Source organism: Oryctolagus cuniculus, chromosome 3 (assembly GCF_051225735.1).
Source record: "Oryctolagus cuniculus isolate XC-2025 breed Fujian yellow rabbit chromosome 3, ASM5122573v1, whole genome shotgun sequence".
NCBI classification, from domain to species: Eukaryota; Metazoa; Chordata; class Mammalia; order Lagomorpha; family Leporidae; genus Oryctolagus; species Oryctolagus cuniculus.
In genome coordinates, this window is record NC_142869.1 from 182,172,333 (window position 1) to 182,190,403 (window position 18,071).

Below are 18,071 nucleotides of genomic sequence, written 5' to 3' on the forward strand. Positions count from 1 at the left end.
CAGCAGACTCGGCCTGAGTTGGGGAGGGGAGCCGCAACCAGAGCAGGGGAGAGATCCTGTTTTCAAGATCTGCACGAGTCATCCCGCAGCACAAGGCTGCCGGGCCCTGGGTCAGGGCTGCCGTGTGGGATCATGCGGGAAGCAGAGCTGCCTCATGGGCTGGGGTCCGGCCAGGCGCCAGCTTGCTTTAATGCTCTGCCGTTGCCATCTTGCGATTCTTAGGACTGTTTGACAAGGAATCCTGAGTTTTCATTTTGCAATTAATTACGCAGCTGGCCCTGGTTGGAGGGGAGGGATGCCCCTGGGTGTGTGGCACTGTAATACCTCAGGGGACACGTGACAGCCCCCAACCCCGGGCATGGACACAGGACCCCACTCCCTGGGCGTGGCAGCCTGTAGAAGCTCCAGCTGTAGGTACTCCGGAAGGTGGCCAGATGCAAGCCTCCCCAAATCAACGATTGCTCAGGGAAGAACCGAAATCGACCGGGACTGATGCCCCTGACCACTGCCTCTGAGGCCCTTCACGATCTGCCCACCTTTTGGTGTCAGCCGCATCTCACTCTGCTCCCACCACCACTTGTGTAGACCCAGCAGACGCCTCCCCCCAGGTCCCCGTGCCCGCTGCTCCTTGTGCACGGCATGAGCCTGCCCTGGGCTCGTGTGGCCGACCACCTGCCTAGAGGCAGACTACCGCCCTACCTAGAACGTCCCCACCACTGAGGGGCCTTCCTTGCTTCCCGTCATCTACAATGACGCCCCCATCACCCTCTCTTTCCCGGTTCATTTTTCTCCATAGTTCTTGTCACCCAACACGTGCTACATAGTTACGGTGCTTGCTCTTCATCTCTCTGTCAAACTGAATGTAAGTTTCAAGAGGACTTCAGTCCTCACGTGTCCCAAGTGCTTCCACAGTGTCGGACACACAGCAACCAGCATTTATTGAGTGAATGAATGAATGAAGTGAGTGAGTGAATGAGTAGTGACTGCCCAGGGATGTTATTCGTCTGAGCACCTCGTCTGTCTCATCCCCATGAGTGTATCTTGTTTATGCGCTGTTGCCACTGATGTCGGAGGCTCCTGAGAGCAGAGTGACATTGAAAGTGGTGATTAAGCAAAGAAATATCTCAGTAGCTAAATTAATAACATCTAAAAATTTACAGAGAACAATGCCAGGCGTTATCGTGAGCGCTCACAGTTCTGCTTGAACTGGGTCCTATTTTTAGCTCCCTAATTGATGGGAGAATTGAAGCAAGGCATGAGAGGCAGGAAGCAGCTCTCCCAATGTCACATGGCTAGTCCACGGCTCCCCGGGCCTGGGCTGGTTCTCCAGGATATGACCAGAATCCCCTCCTGGAGCCGGGTGACTCAGCCCCAGAACAAGGAGAGCCACTGGCCAGGAGGCAGGGGACAGAAGGCAGCTCTGGGGCAAGTGCTCACAGGGACATCCAAGAGACGGAGGAGCCCCGCCCACAGAGGCTGTCCTGCACGCCTTCACCAACCACACTCTTGTCATCTCCTTCCAGGGTCTGCTGTGTCATAGCGTTTCCATCTGGGAGTTCAACGGCAAAGCACCCCCCACTCACGGAATATGACGCTGTCACCTTGTTGAACATCGGAAGGTCAGGTCGGGGGCTTTCTGCTATGGGTTTTCAGGGCCACGGCTGCTTTCTGGCATCTCTGGGCCCACGTCTCTAACAAGGCCAGATCTGTTTGGGTGGTGGGTCTCCTTTAGGTCTATTCTAACTTCATGCTGAAAATGAAACCCTCTTGCTGCCTGGGCTACTGGACTGCTGGACCCTGACCCTCACTGGCCACTAGGTGAGCCTGGGTGTTGTTTCCCAATCCTTCTGACAATGTGTCAACTTCCCTAAATGTCTTTTACGACATCATCCATCCCTCCAGGATTTGTTTCATAAAATGCTAATAAACAGTCATATATGCACCTTCCAAGGGGCAACACACACTCCAGGGCATAAAGTCGTTTGTGAATCTCCGCTCAGGACTCCCCGAAAGAAAGACTGTAAGACAAAAGGTCAGGAGTGTAGTTACGATGTTTTAGTGAAATCCCACATAGAAACACAGCAGATTAGCAGGTCATCCGATTGTTTCTGCGCCAGAGTTGCCCATGGTTGGCCATGATAGACTATCAACATGTCTCCGCCCGTTAGAAGGGGCATCACCTAGAGTATACGAGCAATAGTAGCTGCCATGGTTTACTGAAGGCTTGCTGTAAACTTTGCATCATGCAGACTCTGGCTTACTGGACTCATCCTCCCTCCCCCAGAACACCTATAGTATGTGGCCCTTTGACCCATGTCTCCCTGTCTGACCCATAAGTCATGACCTTGAGTAATCAAATTTAGGGCATAGGGCCTCCTGGCCTTATAGAAACACAGCCGTAGCCATGTTTCTAAGTAGGGCAGGAGCTGAAGTAACAGTGGGGTTGAGGCTGGACAGGGAGGGTTGATGAGGAAAGCTGTGCACTGGTTTACATTGTAGGAGTCCCTAGAAGCATGTCCAGCAAAGACACCTATTGTCTTGTACGTTTCGCTTTACACTCAGGGGTTTCCAGGTTGGTAGGCCTTTATCAGGGGGTTTGTCTACCAGGAGAGGGTGTCTGGAGCTCATCCGACAGCTGTGCTGTCTTGGGGAGCTTGGTGGAGTGAGTTCAGATGCCAAGCATTTGACATCATTGGTTTGCAAGTTACTGCCATCGCTCAAACGTAAGAGCCTGGGCGGCTCTGGGGCGTTCTCTTCATTCTCCGCACTGACTGGGGAGGCACAGAGGCCACGTGACCACAGGTGGTAGAAAAAGGAACTCGGACGGTTTCCTTGCTCATCACACCCATGCCCTCAGTCTGTCACCACCTCTTTTCTGTGGCCCTCTGTGCTCTGGGGAGGGAGGGCAGCAGAGAGAACGGCGGCGCTGACAGCTCCTCAGCATCCTGGACCCACACCTTGGCAGTGCGGGCAGCAGCGAGTGGCCAGGGTGCCGAGAGCAAGGCAGCAGGACGCACCGCACGGACCCAGGCGTGGGTCTCGGGCCGAGCGCCAGCCCCATCATCACCACCTACTATGTGGGCGAACTAGCACAGCTGACATGACCACTGGGACCGGGAGCACAGGGGAGGCCAGCGGATGGTGTCTGAAGTCCATGCCATGTCTGATTCTCTGTGGGTCCAGCTGAGGACAGAAAGCGCTTCGTTCATTCCTATACAACGCCTACCCTACTCCTAAAGCAGGGACTGGGGTTTTCTCTTAGAAGCAGAAAGAACTCAGGTGTTCAAATAAAGGTATTAAAGGGATAAGGAATCCCACAGAAGGGGGGATGATCAGAACAGGGACGGAAAACAAGTTCGGACACTTTCTAGAATAATCAGCGCTCCGTCAAGGCAAAAACAAACCCTCTGGTGCACGCGATTCGCTCTTCAGTGTGTGCAGTGCAGGCCCCATCCCCGACTCCGTAATAAACTAGTGAAAGCAGACAGGTTCTGGAGCTCACAGATCTTGCATCTCCGCGCAGCGCTCACTAGACAATCAGCAGACACCAAATGTTAGGAACACGGGAGATACTACCCGGATCCTGGTTTCTGCTACCATTCTCCAACAGCAACAAACAGGGCTCCTTGGAGAAGTGGCTGCTCCCAGGACTGAGGCCGAAAACGCATTAAGATGAGCCTGCAGCACCAGGCAGTCCCCAAACCAAGCTTCGAATGAACGAACAGAAGAGGGAACGGAACCCCTGCACTGATGGGGGTTTGCCACAGGGCACGGAGCCAGCTCAAAGAACTCCCAAGGACCAAAGCTGAAAAAAGAGAAGCCAGAGAATAAAGCAGTATTGGATTTAATGCAAAATAAATATGCCCACGTCTACACTGACATAAATAAGCTACTGAACAAAATAATGAATGGGAGAGAAAAGAGAAATCTCCCATGTAGACTAATTCCAAACCAGTCTTGCAGATACTCACTCCATCCTGGTCTCAAGCAAGGGCTGCCCGTGGTGCCTTCCCCACAAAGAGTACAGTGTGGAAATGGGAAAATGTGACAAACACGGCTTCCCACCAGAGGGCCAGGTCAGCATCCACACTCATAAATCACGATGAAATGATATGACAGAATGGCACCTGACCTCTGTGAGCTCCCTCCCAAACCCATAACCCAATCTAATCACCAGAAAACACCAGACAAGTTCCAACAGAGTGGCCTCCAATATGCCTGCCCAGAACTGTGTAAAACTGCCAAGGTCATCAGAAACAAGGCACGCTTGAGAAACTGACACAGCCCACAGGAGCCCAGGAAGAGAACTGAATGCAATGTGGTCCCCTGGATGGGATCCTAGAACAGGTAAAAAGTAGGTGACTTGGGGCTGACAACATGGCCTAGCGGGTAAAGCTGCTACCTGCATTACCAGCATCCCTTATCGGCACAAGTTTGAGTCCCGGCTGCTCCACTTCCCATCCAGCTCCCTGCTAACGCACCTGGGAAGGCAATGGAACATGGTCCAAGCACTGCACCCATGTGGGAGACCTGGAGGTGGCTCCTGGGTCAACCTGGCCACCTGGCCAGCCTTGGTTATTACAGATGACCAAGATGGATGGAAGATCCTCTACTTCCCTCTCTCTGTAACTCCACCTTTTAAATAAATAAATAAATCTTAAAAAAAAACCAGAGGACTCTGACACTATAGACTGTAATTCATAATAAGGTATCGTAATAAGAAAAACTGTGCGCTGGCTCAGAGGATAATGTGGGGATCCTCCTTACTATCAGCTTTTCTGGTCATTGAAAACTGTTCTCAGAAATAGCATCGAGAGAGAGAGAGAGAGAGAGAGAGAGACAGAGGTCAAATGCTCTCCCCCTTGCCAGCCTTGGCTAAGCTGGCTTCCACGAATTCTACACCTGCCAGGAAGTGGATTCTGCCGACAACATTGGGATCCTGGAAGAGGATCTCAGCCCTCGGGTGAGGCCAGGCCCAGGCTGACACTTTGCAGGTTGGTGAGGCCTTCAACAGAAAACCCAGTTAAGCTGTATCTGGGATTCTGATCCAAGGAATCTGTGAGACAGTAAATGAGCTTTGGTTTAAGCTGCTAAAACATCAACCAATATACAACAGCAACCAACATCTCTCAGAGCAGTGAACGCACTTCGGTGGCCTCACTCAATGGGGTGGGAAGGAAGCTCCTTTGGGAGTTGGGGGGTGGGAGGAGCCAGCCTTGGGACGTTTCAGGGAAAGCTCTAGGGCCTGGAAGGGAAACCGCGTGTGTCGCAGGACAGGAGGGCCGGCGTAGGGGAGGGAGAGAAGTGAGCGAGCGGAGTACGCGGGGCTTCTGAAGGGTCTGGGGTTTGGCTTTTGTTGGAAGTCCATCTGAGAGCCAGCGAGTGCCACCCATGAGTCCCAGCTTTTAAAAATCGCGCATCTGTTCTGTGAAGGGTGAAGTCGGGCCAGCCAGGGGCGGCTCCAGTGTGAGCCTGGAGGGAAGACAGTGGAGCCGTGGCCTTGAGTGTGACTGCGATGATAGGTGTCTTCGTCTCTCGAGGGTGGGAGCACATGCGAGAGGGATCCTGACGGGCGGGCCTGCGCTCTTCTTGGAGATCCATGCCCACACCGTGGCTCCGAGGCGCGTCCCTAGAGGACCACAGCGGTCATAGCAGCCGCGGGCTCCCTCTCCATGCAGTCTTTCCTGTGTGTCATCTGGTTCCTGAGCTTCTGAACACCAATGATGGCTCACCAAGGCAGTTGCTGGCACCCACATGGTGCCGTGCCAGCCTGGGCCAGATCCTCCCCGGGAGGCCTTGCCAAAAGGGCAGCTGGATCTCACCTGCCACCCTCAGCTTCCTGGCCGACAAAGCTGCCCTGCTTAATGGAGCGCCTCCTCTGTGTGGAGTGTTCATTCCACCATTTGCTGTCAGCTCCCTCACGGGGTGCAGGACGCCCTCTCTTTAACCTGGAAATGGTGGAAGCTGGAACAGGGTGAGCGTGTGCAGGCCACCTCTCCTCCTATGGGGACAGAGAGGGGAGAGTGGAACTCTCCCGTGTTTATTTCGGCCCCAGTGGCTTCATCTGAAGCCACCTGCAGCTCCGTCTTCAGACTCTTGACTGCAAACATGCCCCCCTCACCCCCGCTGCCCGCCCAGCCTGCCCAGGCCCGGCCCGCTCCGGACGATGCTGCTGGTACTCCCCACTGGCTCGTCCCGTGTGCAGCTGTGACCTGTGTGGGCCCAGCTGCAGACCCCTGAGGTCCCCAGCCTGGGTGACGACAAGGCAGTGAGGCCTTTGGGTGCCACCTTGCAGGAAATAGCTGGGGTTCCAGTGAGTGACGGCTTTGCTGTGTCTAGGAAGTGGCTCTCGGGTGGCCGACCCCAGGAGCCTGATCCCAAGACAGCAGGGACCAGTGAGGCTGTGGGAGGGTGGTGTTGAGAAGTCTCTTTGACACAGGGGGTCTGGGTTGGCACCTCAACCCTCTGCTGAGCAGGGCCAGGGAAGGACAGCTCCCTTCCTAGCTCCTAACTGAACCAAGCTCACGGGTCTGCCTGGGCTCCCGCACTCCCGAGGCTGTGTCCGGCCCAGGTGAAAGGACTCTAACTGGAACATGAAGGGTGTGCTCTCGCAGCCCCAAGCTTCGTCTTCCAAAAAAGCCCCGCAGGCCAGCAATCAGCAAGGAGTTCCGCTGCCTCCAGCCCCTTCTGCTGGGGCCTGGCTGCGGGAACCACCAGGTACGCGGACCCCTCTTCCTGCCCAGCCCCCTGCAGGACACAGCTTTAGCCAGGAACACAGGGCACAGAGCTCCCAGCGGGAGGGGGCTGCACGGCCCCCGGGGGAGATGAGTTTGCTCCCATCTGGATGGCGCCGGGTCAGACCCAGCTCTCAGAGTGGCAGCTTCCCCAGAGCTCGTCTTGATGGTAACACCTTATCCTAGAGGATGGTCTTGACAATTAGAAAAAAACAACAACGAGTGCACATCGCAGAGGAGCAGATGCACCTGGGCCCCTTGGTGACCAGGCCCTGCCCTCACAGCAGTGACCAAGGCCCCATTGCAACACTGCTCTGTGTCTTGCTGCATGAGGATTTGGGAGACAGTCCTAAAAAGCCCAGAGTTAAAGAGAGAGAGAGAAAACTAGGGCCAGCACTGCGGTGTATAGGCTAAGCCTCCGCCTGCAGTACCAGCATCCCACATGGGCGGCAGTCGAGTGCTGGCTGCTCCTCTTCTGATCCAGCTCTCTGCTGTGGCCTGGGAAAGCAGTAGAAGATGGCCCAAGTCCTTGGGCTCCTGTGCCCACCTGGGAGACCTGGAGGAAGCTCCTGGCTCCTGGCTTCGGATCCGCACAGCTCCAGCCATTGCAGCCAATTGGGGAGTGAACCAGTGGATGGAAGACCTCTCTCTCTCTCTCTGCCTCTCCTTCTCTCTCTATGTAACTCTGACTTTCAAATAAATAAACAATTTTTAAAAATAGAAGGCAGGACTCCGGACACCTCTGCCCTTCACGGTCGGCCCCTCCGTCCCCCTGGGAGCGAGCCCACCCAAGGTCTCAGGCGGGTGGACGGTGACCCACTGGCCCCAGCGCAGTCACAGCTGTTGGCCTAGCTGCTGTCACTCATTTCCGGCCTGGCTGTCGTCTGGTCAGCTGTGTGTGCCTGGCCAGAAAAATGAAGCAGCCAATCCCATTCTCTCTTTCCTTTTGGAAGCTGATCCAAGCGTTCCGGAGGGAAGCGGGTACAGAGCCGGAAGGCCCGGGCCTCGGCGCCTGGGCCTGAAGAGGGGCGGAGTGGAGAACGTGCCCAGGAGCTACAAATGGCAGGAGTGGAGAATGTGCCCAGGAGCTACGAATGGCAGGAAGGAGGTGGCGATGAAAGGGAGGCGCTGAGGCCCCAACTCCTGTTCTGCCCGAGGCCTGTTTGCTCAGCCTCCCGTGGACTCCTGAGAGACGTCTCTCCAGCCCCAGGAAAGCCGCGCTGGGCTGGGGCCGTCTGTGCTTCCAGGAGTCTTAGAGCCCTCACTACAAACGGCTGCTTCGCTTTTATCTCTGCCCAGTCTGGGGGGCTCGCGGGGAAGAGAAAGGATTCCGGGGCTGGAATGCAGCGTGAGATGTGCGGCGGGTTTGATGCCTGGCCTCGCGGGAGGCCCCAGGGGGGCGCAGGTGAGCGAGGCTGGTCCCGGAGAACTGCCAGGGCGTCCCCACGGTGCCGTGCCTCCCCCACAGCCTGTGTCATCCCAAGGGAGGCAGCTCTGGCAGGGGCAGCCTGACTCTCTGAGGGCGGCACGTGGCGGGCCTGGGTGACGGCTCTGTGGAAAGCCCACGCCCATCTCCGGAACAGAGAGGCTGTGCTTCCAGGGAATCCCGCAGGCCTTCTAGCCCCGCCTGACCCTCTTCCTGCCACCCAGAGCTCGCCGGTGCCCCAGGGCCCTCTGTGCACCCAGAGCAACAAGCTTCCCTTTGCCCAACTTCACCGGCAGGCCAAGAGTCGGCACGGCCCACTCCCACCTCCCTCCTCTGCCCAGCACTCACAAAAGCGACCGAGGTGGGCGTTCGCCCTGGGGCCTGCAGGCAAACTGACACTTGCTTCCCTATGTAAGGTTCATCAATATTTCTGATCCACTCTGCCCACGCCCAATTCCCCCTCCACCTCACGCCACAAAATTAACTCTCGCATCTACCATCCCCTGTTTAGACCAGGCTGTGATGGACAGCTCTGGACTGAGACCACAGCACACTTCTGCTCTTTGGCAAAGCGGAGGCACAAATAGGCCCAGCCCTGCTCTACTTCTGTCCCACGCTGTTCTCCTCCTGACAGACAACCCCTCTGAGGGGACCCTGGATTGGCTCCATGGCACCGGCAGGAGCAGAGGGAGGCAGGGAGGCAGAGCCCTGTGCCATTGTCTTCGTTTGGGATGCCTTAGCTGAAACGGGAGAGGCACTAGGGCCCGTAAGTCAAGGGTGAAGGTTAGGCTTCTGCAGGGGACCCGGTGCAGGCAGACCACCTTCCTGCATCCCGTGGGCACTGTCCGGGTTTGTGATCTCCATCTACCAGAATACAGGCCCATCATCACTCTGACAAGCGTCTCCCTTCCGTATCGGGCAGTCAGATCCCCCCAGATCTGCATCCCCAACAGCTGGGACAGTGGCAGGAGCTCAGAGGGACTCAGAGGATGTTGGAGAAAGAGCCCAGCCACGCCATGGTCATCTGCCGTGCCCTCTTGCCCTTCGCCCGGCCTTTCCCACCCCACCCAGCCCTGCAAACCCGAGGCCTTACCTCCCATGAGGAAGAGGAGCCCCGCGACATACTGCATAAGGCCTCTGTCCCAGCAGCAGCCCAGCACGCCGATGATCCAGCCGAACAGGATGATGGCCACCGCCATGCCCATGAAGCCGGCCGTCATTCTGCGCAGGTCTGTGGGGAACCAGACAGGCAGCAGTCAGCACCGGGGCCTGGGCCTCAGGGCTGAGGGGGCTACGGGGGCAGGGAGCGGCTCTCCCATCTCAGGCAGGCTTGCACAACGAGCGAGGGTCCTGTGCAGAGAGAGACCCCCGTGGAGGCTGCCCTGTGTGCACACACTCGCCAGCACAGCCTGGCTCCCGCCCCAGGAGAGGGCGCTGGGGTGCAGCTGTCATCTCTTCACGTTCCTGAGTGCCAGGCAGGGTGAGGTCCCCCAGTGCCCCTAACACAACCTCCTCCCTGCTTGCAAATGGAGCTGCTTGCTCAAGGGCAATAGAAGGGGGAGAGTGGGGAACTGAACCCGGTTCCTAACCAGTGCACCTGCCACGAACACCCTCCCCTGTGTGTGGGAGATGGCTGCCGGCTTGGGGGGAGGAGGCCTTGGTGCTCTGTGCCCCCCAGCGAGTGGGTTTTCCTGCCTGTGAGGCTGCAGGGTGAGGAGCCACCCTTCCTGCTCCCAGGTGAGCCCCTGGAGCAGACCCCTGAGTGCCTCCACACCAGCCCTTCCCTGACGGCAAAGCCGGGTGGTTCGGGGGGAGAGGCCTGTCTAGAAAGGCAGCATTTTCAGCAGAAGGGAGAGGCAGAGCTGCTGCCTCGTCTCAGCCGCCACTCAGCACCCTGCTGGGCTCGGCTTCCTCCCCTGCGCCCACCCCTGTCCTTGGAGCCCAGAAGCCGCCAGAGCTGCTCCCCCTCATACCCCCCCATCTCCTCTGGGATCACTTCCCATGCTGCACTCCTTCCCTGCATCATGGCCTTCCTCCCTCCCCAGGCCACGCTGTCCACGCCTTCCACCCTGCCCAGCACCCACGGGCAGCTCCCGGGCCCCTCTCCACCCACCTACAGCAGAACCTGTGCACCAGCCCAAACAGCACCCAGTACCCCCGCACCGAGCACCCAGGAGCAAAGAATGAGCCTGGCCTCTCCGCAGGGTGTGTGTTCCCCTGGGGTAGTGCCGGCCAGCCTAGAGGACCCCACGGCATTCTCTCTGAAGGGAGGGGTGGAGGGGACGCCATGTGGACACCCCAGGCGAGCACAGCAGCCGCGGCTCAGTCTCTTCTCACCCCTGAGAAATGGATGCCCCCCGGTTTCTCCGTGCATCACCTCCCCAGCGTCTGCACGACTGGTGGGCCCTTGGCTCCTCTCTCGCTCTGGCCACGCCTAATGGGAACCATGCAAAAGCATCCTAGGCACCGTCTGGCTTGCAACCCATGGCAGGATCTGGTGCTTTACCCTTATCCCCACATTGCAGCTCAGTGAGACAGCCCGCCCCTGCGCGGCTGGGGAGCAGGCAGGGCGGGGGGCAGGGCACAGGAGGAGCACCCGGCTGGGGAGCAGACAGGGCACAGGGGGAGCACCCGGCTGGGGAGCAGGCAGGGCACAGGGGAGCACCCGGCTGGCTGGGGAGCAGGCAGGGTGGGGGGCACAGGGGGAGCACCTGGCTGGGGAGCAGGCAGGGCGGGCACAGGGGAGCACCCGGCTGGGGAGCAGGCAGGGCGGGGCACAGGGGGAGCACCCGGCTGGGGAGCAGGCAGGGCACAGGGGGAGCACCCGGCTGGGGAGCAGGCAGGGCACAGGGGGAGCACCCGGCTGGGGAGTAGGCAGGGCACAGGGGGAGCACCCGGCTGGGGAGCAGGCAGGGCGGGGGTCAGGGCACAGGGGGAGCACCCGGCTGGCTGGGGAGCAGGCGGGGCGGGCACAGGGGGAGCACCTGGCTGGGGAGCAGGCAGGGTGGGCACAGGGGGAGCACCCGGCTGGGGAGCAGGCAGGGCGGGGGGCAGGGCACAGGGGGAGCACCCGGCTGGCTGGGGAGCAGGCGGGGCGGGCACAGGGGGAGCACCTGGCTGGGGAGCAGGCAGGGTGGGCACAGGGGGAGCACCCGGCTGGGGAGCAGGCAGGGCGGGGCACAGGGGGAGCACCCGGCTGGGGAGCAGACAGGGCACAGGGGGAGCACCCGGCTGGCTGGGGAGCAGGCAGGGCGGGCACAGGGGAGCACCCGGCTGGCTGGGGAACAGGCAGGGCGGGCACAGGGGGAGCACCTGGCTGGGGAGCAGGCAGGGCGGGCACAGGGGGAGCACCCGGCTGGGGAGAGGCAGGGCACAGGGGGAGCACCCGGCTGGCTGGGGAGCAGGCAGGGCACAGGGGGAGCACCTGGCTGGGGAGCAGACAGGGCACAGGGGGAGCACCCGGCTGGGGAGCAGGCAGGGCGGGCACAGGGGAGCACCCGGCTGGCTGGGGAACAGGCAGGGCGGGCACAGGGGGAGCACCTGGCTGGGGAGCAGGCAGGGCGGGCACAGGGGGAGCACCCGGCTGGGGAGCAGGCAGGGCGGGGGGCGGGGCACAGGGGGAGCACCCGGCTGGGGAGAGGCAGGGCACAGGGGAGCACCCGGCTGGGGAGAGGCAGGGCACAGGGGAGCACCCGGCTGGCTGGGGAGCAGGCGGGGCACAGGGGGAGCACCCAGCTGGGGAGCAGGCAGGGCGGGGCACAGGGGGAGCACCCGGCTGGGGAGCAGGCAGGGCGGGGCACAGGGGGAGCACCCGGCTGGGGAGCAGGCAGGGCGGGCACAGGGGAGCACCCGGCTGGCTGGGGAGCAGGCGGGGCGGGCACAGGGGAGCACCCGGCCTTCTGGTGAGGAGGGGCCGCAGAGGAAGCCACAGCAGCAGAGGCAGAACTCAGCGCCGCGTGCCGGCCCTGGTCAGGCAGAAGACACGCCCTTCGCAGTCCCGGCACTGGCAGCCAAGGACGCCTCACAGTCACGCAGCACTGTACCGACGGCCCCCATCCCCAAACGCGTCAGCATTTGGTTACAATAGGACTCATCAGCCAGGCCTCTGATCTCCCTCCCACCCCGTCCTGGGCCTGAGGCCACTTCCTGTTGAACCACCTATGGCTGCCCTGCCCCCCTCTCCACACACTCTCCACTGCCACCACCCTCTGCGCTCCTTCACCACGGCCAGGAACTCGAGTGAAGGGGCCCGAGCCACCCCTCCGTGGATACATCCCTCTCCCCCCGCCCCAGGGACCTGGGGTCCACCTGGATTCATTCCCGGAAGTGGACACCCTTTGCCCCTGATGCTTCTACTCTGCCTGTCTTCAGGAGCCAGGAGGTGGCAGGAAGCGGGAGAGAGGCCAGTCTGCTGTCAGAGCCAGGGGGTTTCTCTGGAGGAGGGTCTGCCACCCGCTCAGGGAGTGTTCAGCGCGGGCACCGTGCTCTCCCGGGCCCCTTCCTTCTAGAGGAGACCCCGCCCCTCCCTGCCGCAGGCCTGACTCTCTCTTGGCCTAGCTCAGGAGAAGGCCTGCAGTCCCCTGCTGGGCTCCGCAGCAAAGCTGTTGCCAGGGGACCTCGTGGGTAATGGGCCACCGAGCCTGGGCGGGGAAGTGGGCTGGGCAGGAAAACGCAAACCAGAGAGGAGCCTGGTGGCTGCTTGGGGGACGAGAGCAAAGTGTTTCGCTTCGAAGGAAAAGGGGGAAAGGCAGAAAGGAAGTGGAGGGAGCAATGGAGCTCCAGAACGTTCCAAGGCAGACAGACCTCAGTCCTCTGGCTCCAGCACGGATGAAGGACACCTGGCTGTCGGCGAGGACTTCGTCCTCACAGGCTGAGGCTTGGGCTAAGCTGTTGATCTGGAAACAGGTGTGAGATGCAGAAGTGCTGCCTGTGCATTGAGGCTGATCTTCCCACCACCTGCGCACCTGGATTTGCCGGGGTGCGCGTGGACAGCTGGCTGCTCTGTCTGTACACCCCTGGGGTAACCAGCGGAGCTGCACCGCTTTAAGGCGGGTGTGACAGCAAACACCCTGTTTTATAGATGGGAAAGCAAATCCAAGGAGGCACATCATTGATGACGGCCTCCAAACCAGCAAGAAGAATGAGCTGCACTGCCGAGTTACGTGAGAAAACACTGGTTATCGGGCGACTGAAGAAATGTCTCCAGCATTTCTTCCTCCAACACGAAGGCAGAGTGTGGCTGAGACTGTTCCCAGGGACAGAAGCCCACGGCATGGGGAAACGCAGGAAGCGGACAATGATGGCACCCACAACAGCCTGGGGGCTGCCGAGCCCACCGCGCGGAGGCCAGAACTGGAGCCACCCTGGAGAGGCGCCCAGAGGTTTACCAGGTGGCACCAACAGGTCCCTCTGTCTTGTTTTTAAGGATTTATTATTTTATCTGAAAGGCAGAGTTACAGAGAGAGCGGGAGAGACAGGGAGATCTCCCACCTGCTGCTCAGTCTCCAAATGCTCGCAAGAGCTGCGGCTGGGCCAGGAGGAAGCCAGGAGCCTGGAACTGCATCCGGCTCTCCCACATGGGCGGCAGGGACCCAAGCCCTTGGGCCGTCTTCCTCTGCCTTCCCAGGTGTGTTTGGAGGGAGCTGGACAGGAAGCAGAGCAGCAGCAGGGACTAGACCCAGCGCTCAGGTGCTCCCATGGGAGGCTGGCGTGGTGCCAACAGCCCCTTTGGATCAGGCAGAGGGAAGGCGGATGACACGAGGATTCGGTGGAAGTCATCTGAGAAGGAACCAGATCCCTAGATCCTCTTGCTCAGACAGTCCTCTCCCCAGGCTCTGGGCGTGTAAAGCAGAGCACTCGGGAGAAAGGCGGCCCCCTCCGCTGAGGGCCCGCGGGGCGGGCTGCTGTGCGCTGCGTACCCTGATCCGGGCGGGCGGCTGACTGTGCACAGGTCACCTGCTGGGTGCGCCTGTGGGATGGGGCCCCAGCCCTCCCGACTCGGCGCCCAGTAGTTGGCCCAGCAGCCTGGGCAGTGAGGGAAGACTTCCTGGCACGAGCACACAGCAGACAGACCTGGAGGTCCCGCCACGAGGAGGCGCATCAGGGGCCTCTCAGCCCACTTGGCAGAGGACGCCAAGCCAGCGCGCCCGTGTCCCCACGCAGCTCCTCACTGCTCTGCTTGTGATAGCGCGCAAGGTCCCTGCAGAAAGCCTGGAACCCGGTGGGAAACAACACGGGGAAATACCCTGCGCAGGGAGGAGAAAGACCCCGAATTCTCATTGGTGCCCCAGAGAGGGAAGAGCAGGAGGGCGCTGCCTGCACGAAATAAAACTACTAAAGAACCAAACGATACCCTGAGACAAGATTGTGGAGTCAAAATCCAGGAAACTTACATTGTGAATTCAGTACTAATTTATATAGTAATGGTCCTAGCCTGCTCTAAGAGAGACTTGAGGTTTACAAAACACACAAAACAAAACAGGGCAAAAACCAGGAAGAAATGATAGAGAAAGATGAAAGATGAATGATGAAGGAGGGAGAGAGAAAGCAAGCAAAGGAAGATGCACCTGGGGGTCGTATTCAAATGCCGCACTGCTCTGCGGAGACCTTGGGAAGGGCATGACACAGGTACTTCAAAAAGTTCATGGAAAATGGAGTCAAAAGATAAATTTAGAGGGCGGTGCTGTGGCACAGTAGCCTGAGCCTCCACCTGTAGCGCCAGAATCTCATTTGGGCACCAGTTCGAGTCCTGGCTGCTAGTCTTCCAATCCAGCTCTCTGCTGTGGCCTGGGAAAGCAGTAGAGGATGGCCCAAGTCCTTGGGCCCCTGCACCCGTGTGAGAGACCTGGAAGAAGCTCCTGGATCCTGGCTTCAGATCAGCTCAGCTCTGGCCACTGCAGCCATCTGGGCAGTGAACCAGCAGATGGAAGACCTCTCTCTCTCTCTCTCTCTCTCTGTAACTCTACCTCTCAAATAAACAAATAAAGAATCTTTTAAAAATTATTTTGGTGCAAAAAATTGGAATATACGCATAATCTTTCTTTTTTTTAAAGATTTATTTATTTACTTGAGAGTTTATTTATTTATATACTTGAGAGTTATAGACAGAGAGATGGAGAGAGAGAAAGGTCTTCTGTCCACGGGTTCACTCCCCAAATGGCTGCAACAGCTAGAGCTGAGCTGATCTGAAGCCAGGAGCCAGGAGCTTCTTCAGGATCTCCCACATGGGTGCAGGGGCCCAAGCACTAGGCCCATCTTGCACTGCTTTCCCAGGCCACAGCAGAGAGCTGGATAGGAAAAGAGCTGGATAGGAAGAGAAGCAGCCGGGACTCAAACCAGTGCCCATATGGGATGCTGGCACTGCTAGGGCACAGTGCTGCCCCCTGCGTAGTCTTTCCATAAAACGCATTTTCCATGAAATTTTTGAAGGTCCCCTGTCTCTTCCATATTTAAACTTAAAGGCATTATAATACATTATTTCCATTGTCTTTAAAAATCTTCGTTGCTTTTTGCTTGCACTTCCTGTAGCCCCCACTGCCACCGCCTGTGGACCGGCCTCACGCAGAGGGCTCTGCCCCTGCCCGCCTGCATGAACCTGTGCGTCAGTCTCCTCTGCTCAGGAGTAACAGCTGCCTGTTCAAGTCTTTGTGGGTGCCCCGTGCCTGCCCACAGCAGTATTCTGTACTCAGGAGCTTACAAAGCTTGCATTTTCCCCATCTTTGCCTGCTTTTTTAGAAAAAGAAAAAGGAGGAGGAAGGAAAGCCCACCTCACCTACAGTGAGGCTTTGGGCAAATATTACGCAGAGCTGGTCTGCGGTTAATCCCTTTGGGAACGGCTGGGGCTGACTCTGCAGGCCAAGCCTCCCCGTGGCGTTGGGGTTGAGTCCGTCATCTACCTCTGGGGCCTGGACCGGCCTGGTTTTTGAAATGAGGAAGGTGCTTTCTCAACTCTTTTGAATTTCATTCAGCAGGTGGAAAGGCGTGGGCAGAGGGAGGTTGACAATGAGGGAGGGAGGAGGGAAGGTAAGGCGTTCTCCCTCCTGGAAAAATTTTGATTTTGAAGTTTACACTCCTATTAACATTTAAATGGAAAGGTATTGCTTGCAACTCCGTGCAGGCAACCCGGATATCTACATTTAAATAAACACCACTCAGAGGAGGAAAATGTTCACAGGGCTCTGAATGCCCTTCTATTTGCTCTTTAAAGACCTCGCACAGAAAAGTGATGGTGATTGGAGTTTTTTTTCTCATTAACAAACCCCAGAAACGGTGAAGTAGGTAGGCTTTAGCCCTTGCTGGGAGGGTGCAGCTCACGCCGGACCGAGCCTGTGGTCTGAATGGCCCCCGCGGGAGGGGCCTGCAGGGCGGCTCTGCAGTGGGAGGCCAGCCTCGCCACGGCCCTCTGCTGCCCATGCAGAGAGAGCACACAGCCCTGGCTACCAGGCGGGCAGAGGGCGAACTGCCCGGGAGCTGGGCATCCATTCACAAACTGACCGGCCCGTCCCCAGTCAGGGTCACCGCGGCGGGAGGGCACAGCCAAGGAGTGAGGACCAGCTCCAAGATCAGGCAGCCCCGGAAGTGCACAGCACAAGGAGGGGGTCCGCGGTGCGTGTTCCAGCCGCGGGGTCAGCTCAGCACAGGCTCAAAGGGCAGCGACCAAGGACTGCCCAGCAGCCATCTCGGGGTGAAGTGGGGGTTTTGATTCTGGGGAACCATCAGCAGAGGCCCAGGTGGGGATGGATGGGCCGGTTCTGGGAACCAGCTGTTGTCGCTCCCCCTCTTCGTGGAGGAACGACACAGGACCCTGCGCTGTTCTTTTGTCTGCTCGGCCCTCCCCGGGTTTGCTGCTGGTTCTTCCCGGGTTGGCTACCGACCCGACCCTTCCACCTCCGTGGAAGGGCGGTTCCCCCTGGCCACTTTCCCCACTTCCGCAGGGGAGCGGCACACCGCCGGCTCTCTCGGGGGCTGCACAGGTGTTCCTTCAGATAGATGTTCCTCTTAGATGTTCCTGGTGCATGTTGTCTCTCTCCTCCTTTATAGTCCTTTTCCACCAATCCCAACTCTGCTACCCACACGCCGAGTACGCTGCTCTCCTCCAATCAGGAGTAGGTCCTAAAGTTTATTGGTTGAACTGGAGGCAGCTGTGTAGAAGCTGTTTCTCCCTTCTCAGCGCCATATTGTGGGGGAGCAGATGCATAGAATAAGTCTTAATTCCAGTAACTCAGTCTAGTCCGGGTTGCTCCCCACAAGCTGTCCTGTTCCATGCCCCGGCCGTGGAGGCTGGAGCACGCCGGTGCATCTCGGTGAACCTGCTGTTATGGCACGGTGCCAGGCTGCATACACATACCTAGAAATGGGAGGCCCCTAATGTGCCACGCCCCTTGCAGTCGCCACAGGGTGGGCCCAGAAAGAGCCCCAGAACCAGGTGGGGAGTGTCCCTAATCAAGTGTCCCTGCCTTTGGGGCTCCTAGGGAGGCTTAACTTTTCCAGTTGTTAACACTGAGGTGCGTGCACCCTGCCGGGAGGAAGCAGGCTATCCCTTGGGGACCGCAGCAGCCGACAGCAGAGGCGCCGTGGCCATCCAGGCTGCCTGCCCGAGCACGGGGCTCCGGCGCTGAGCACCACAGGCATCTGGAAGGAAGAGACCCGAGCAGGGCTGCACCTCACTGATTGGGTTTTAAAGAAGCAGACGCGTGGAGCACTAGCAGGAGGCTTTGCCTGTGACTTTGCACTGCAGTGCAAGCTGGTTTAGTGCGGTACTGTAGTTGTATGTAAGCGATCACCTTTGTGAGCAAACAGAATAACCGTTCTCAGGTTTCTATGACACAGTGCCCAGGAGGGGCTCTACTGCTGCTCCCTGCCGGTCCCTGTGTCTCCCTCCCCCCAGGCTGAACAAGCGGCAGGCCCCTCCC

The 18,071-nt window shown here is 58.8% G+C and overlaps 1 protein-coding gene across 2 annotated transcripts in view; it reads right to left on the minus strand.

Annotated features, from left to right (window-relative positions):
- Positions 1–18,071, minus strand: part of TMEM178B (transmembrane protein 178B) — a 389,247-nt gene that overhangs the window by 32,253 nt on the left and 338,923 nt on the right. For both annotated transcript variants that reach the window (XM_089328672.1, XM_051835127.3), the window contains exon 3: positions 9,254–9,391. In XM_089328672.1, the coding sequence (XP_089184798.1) occupies positions 9,254–9,391 (138 nt within the window). The remainder of the gene's footprint in view (positions 1–9,253; positions 9,392–18,071) is intronic.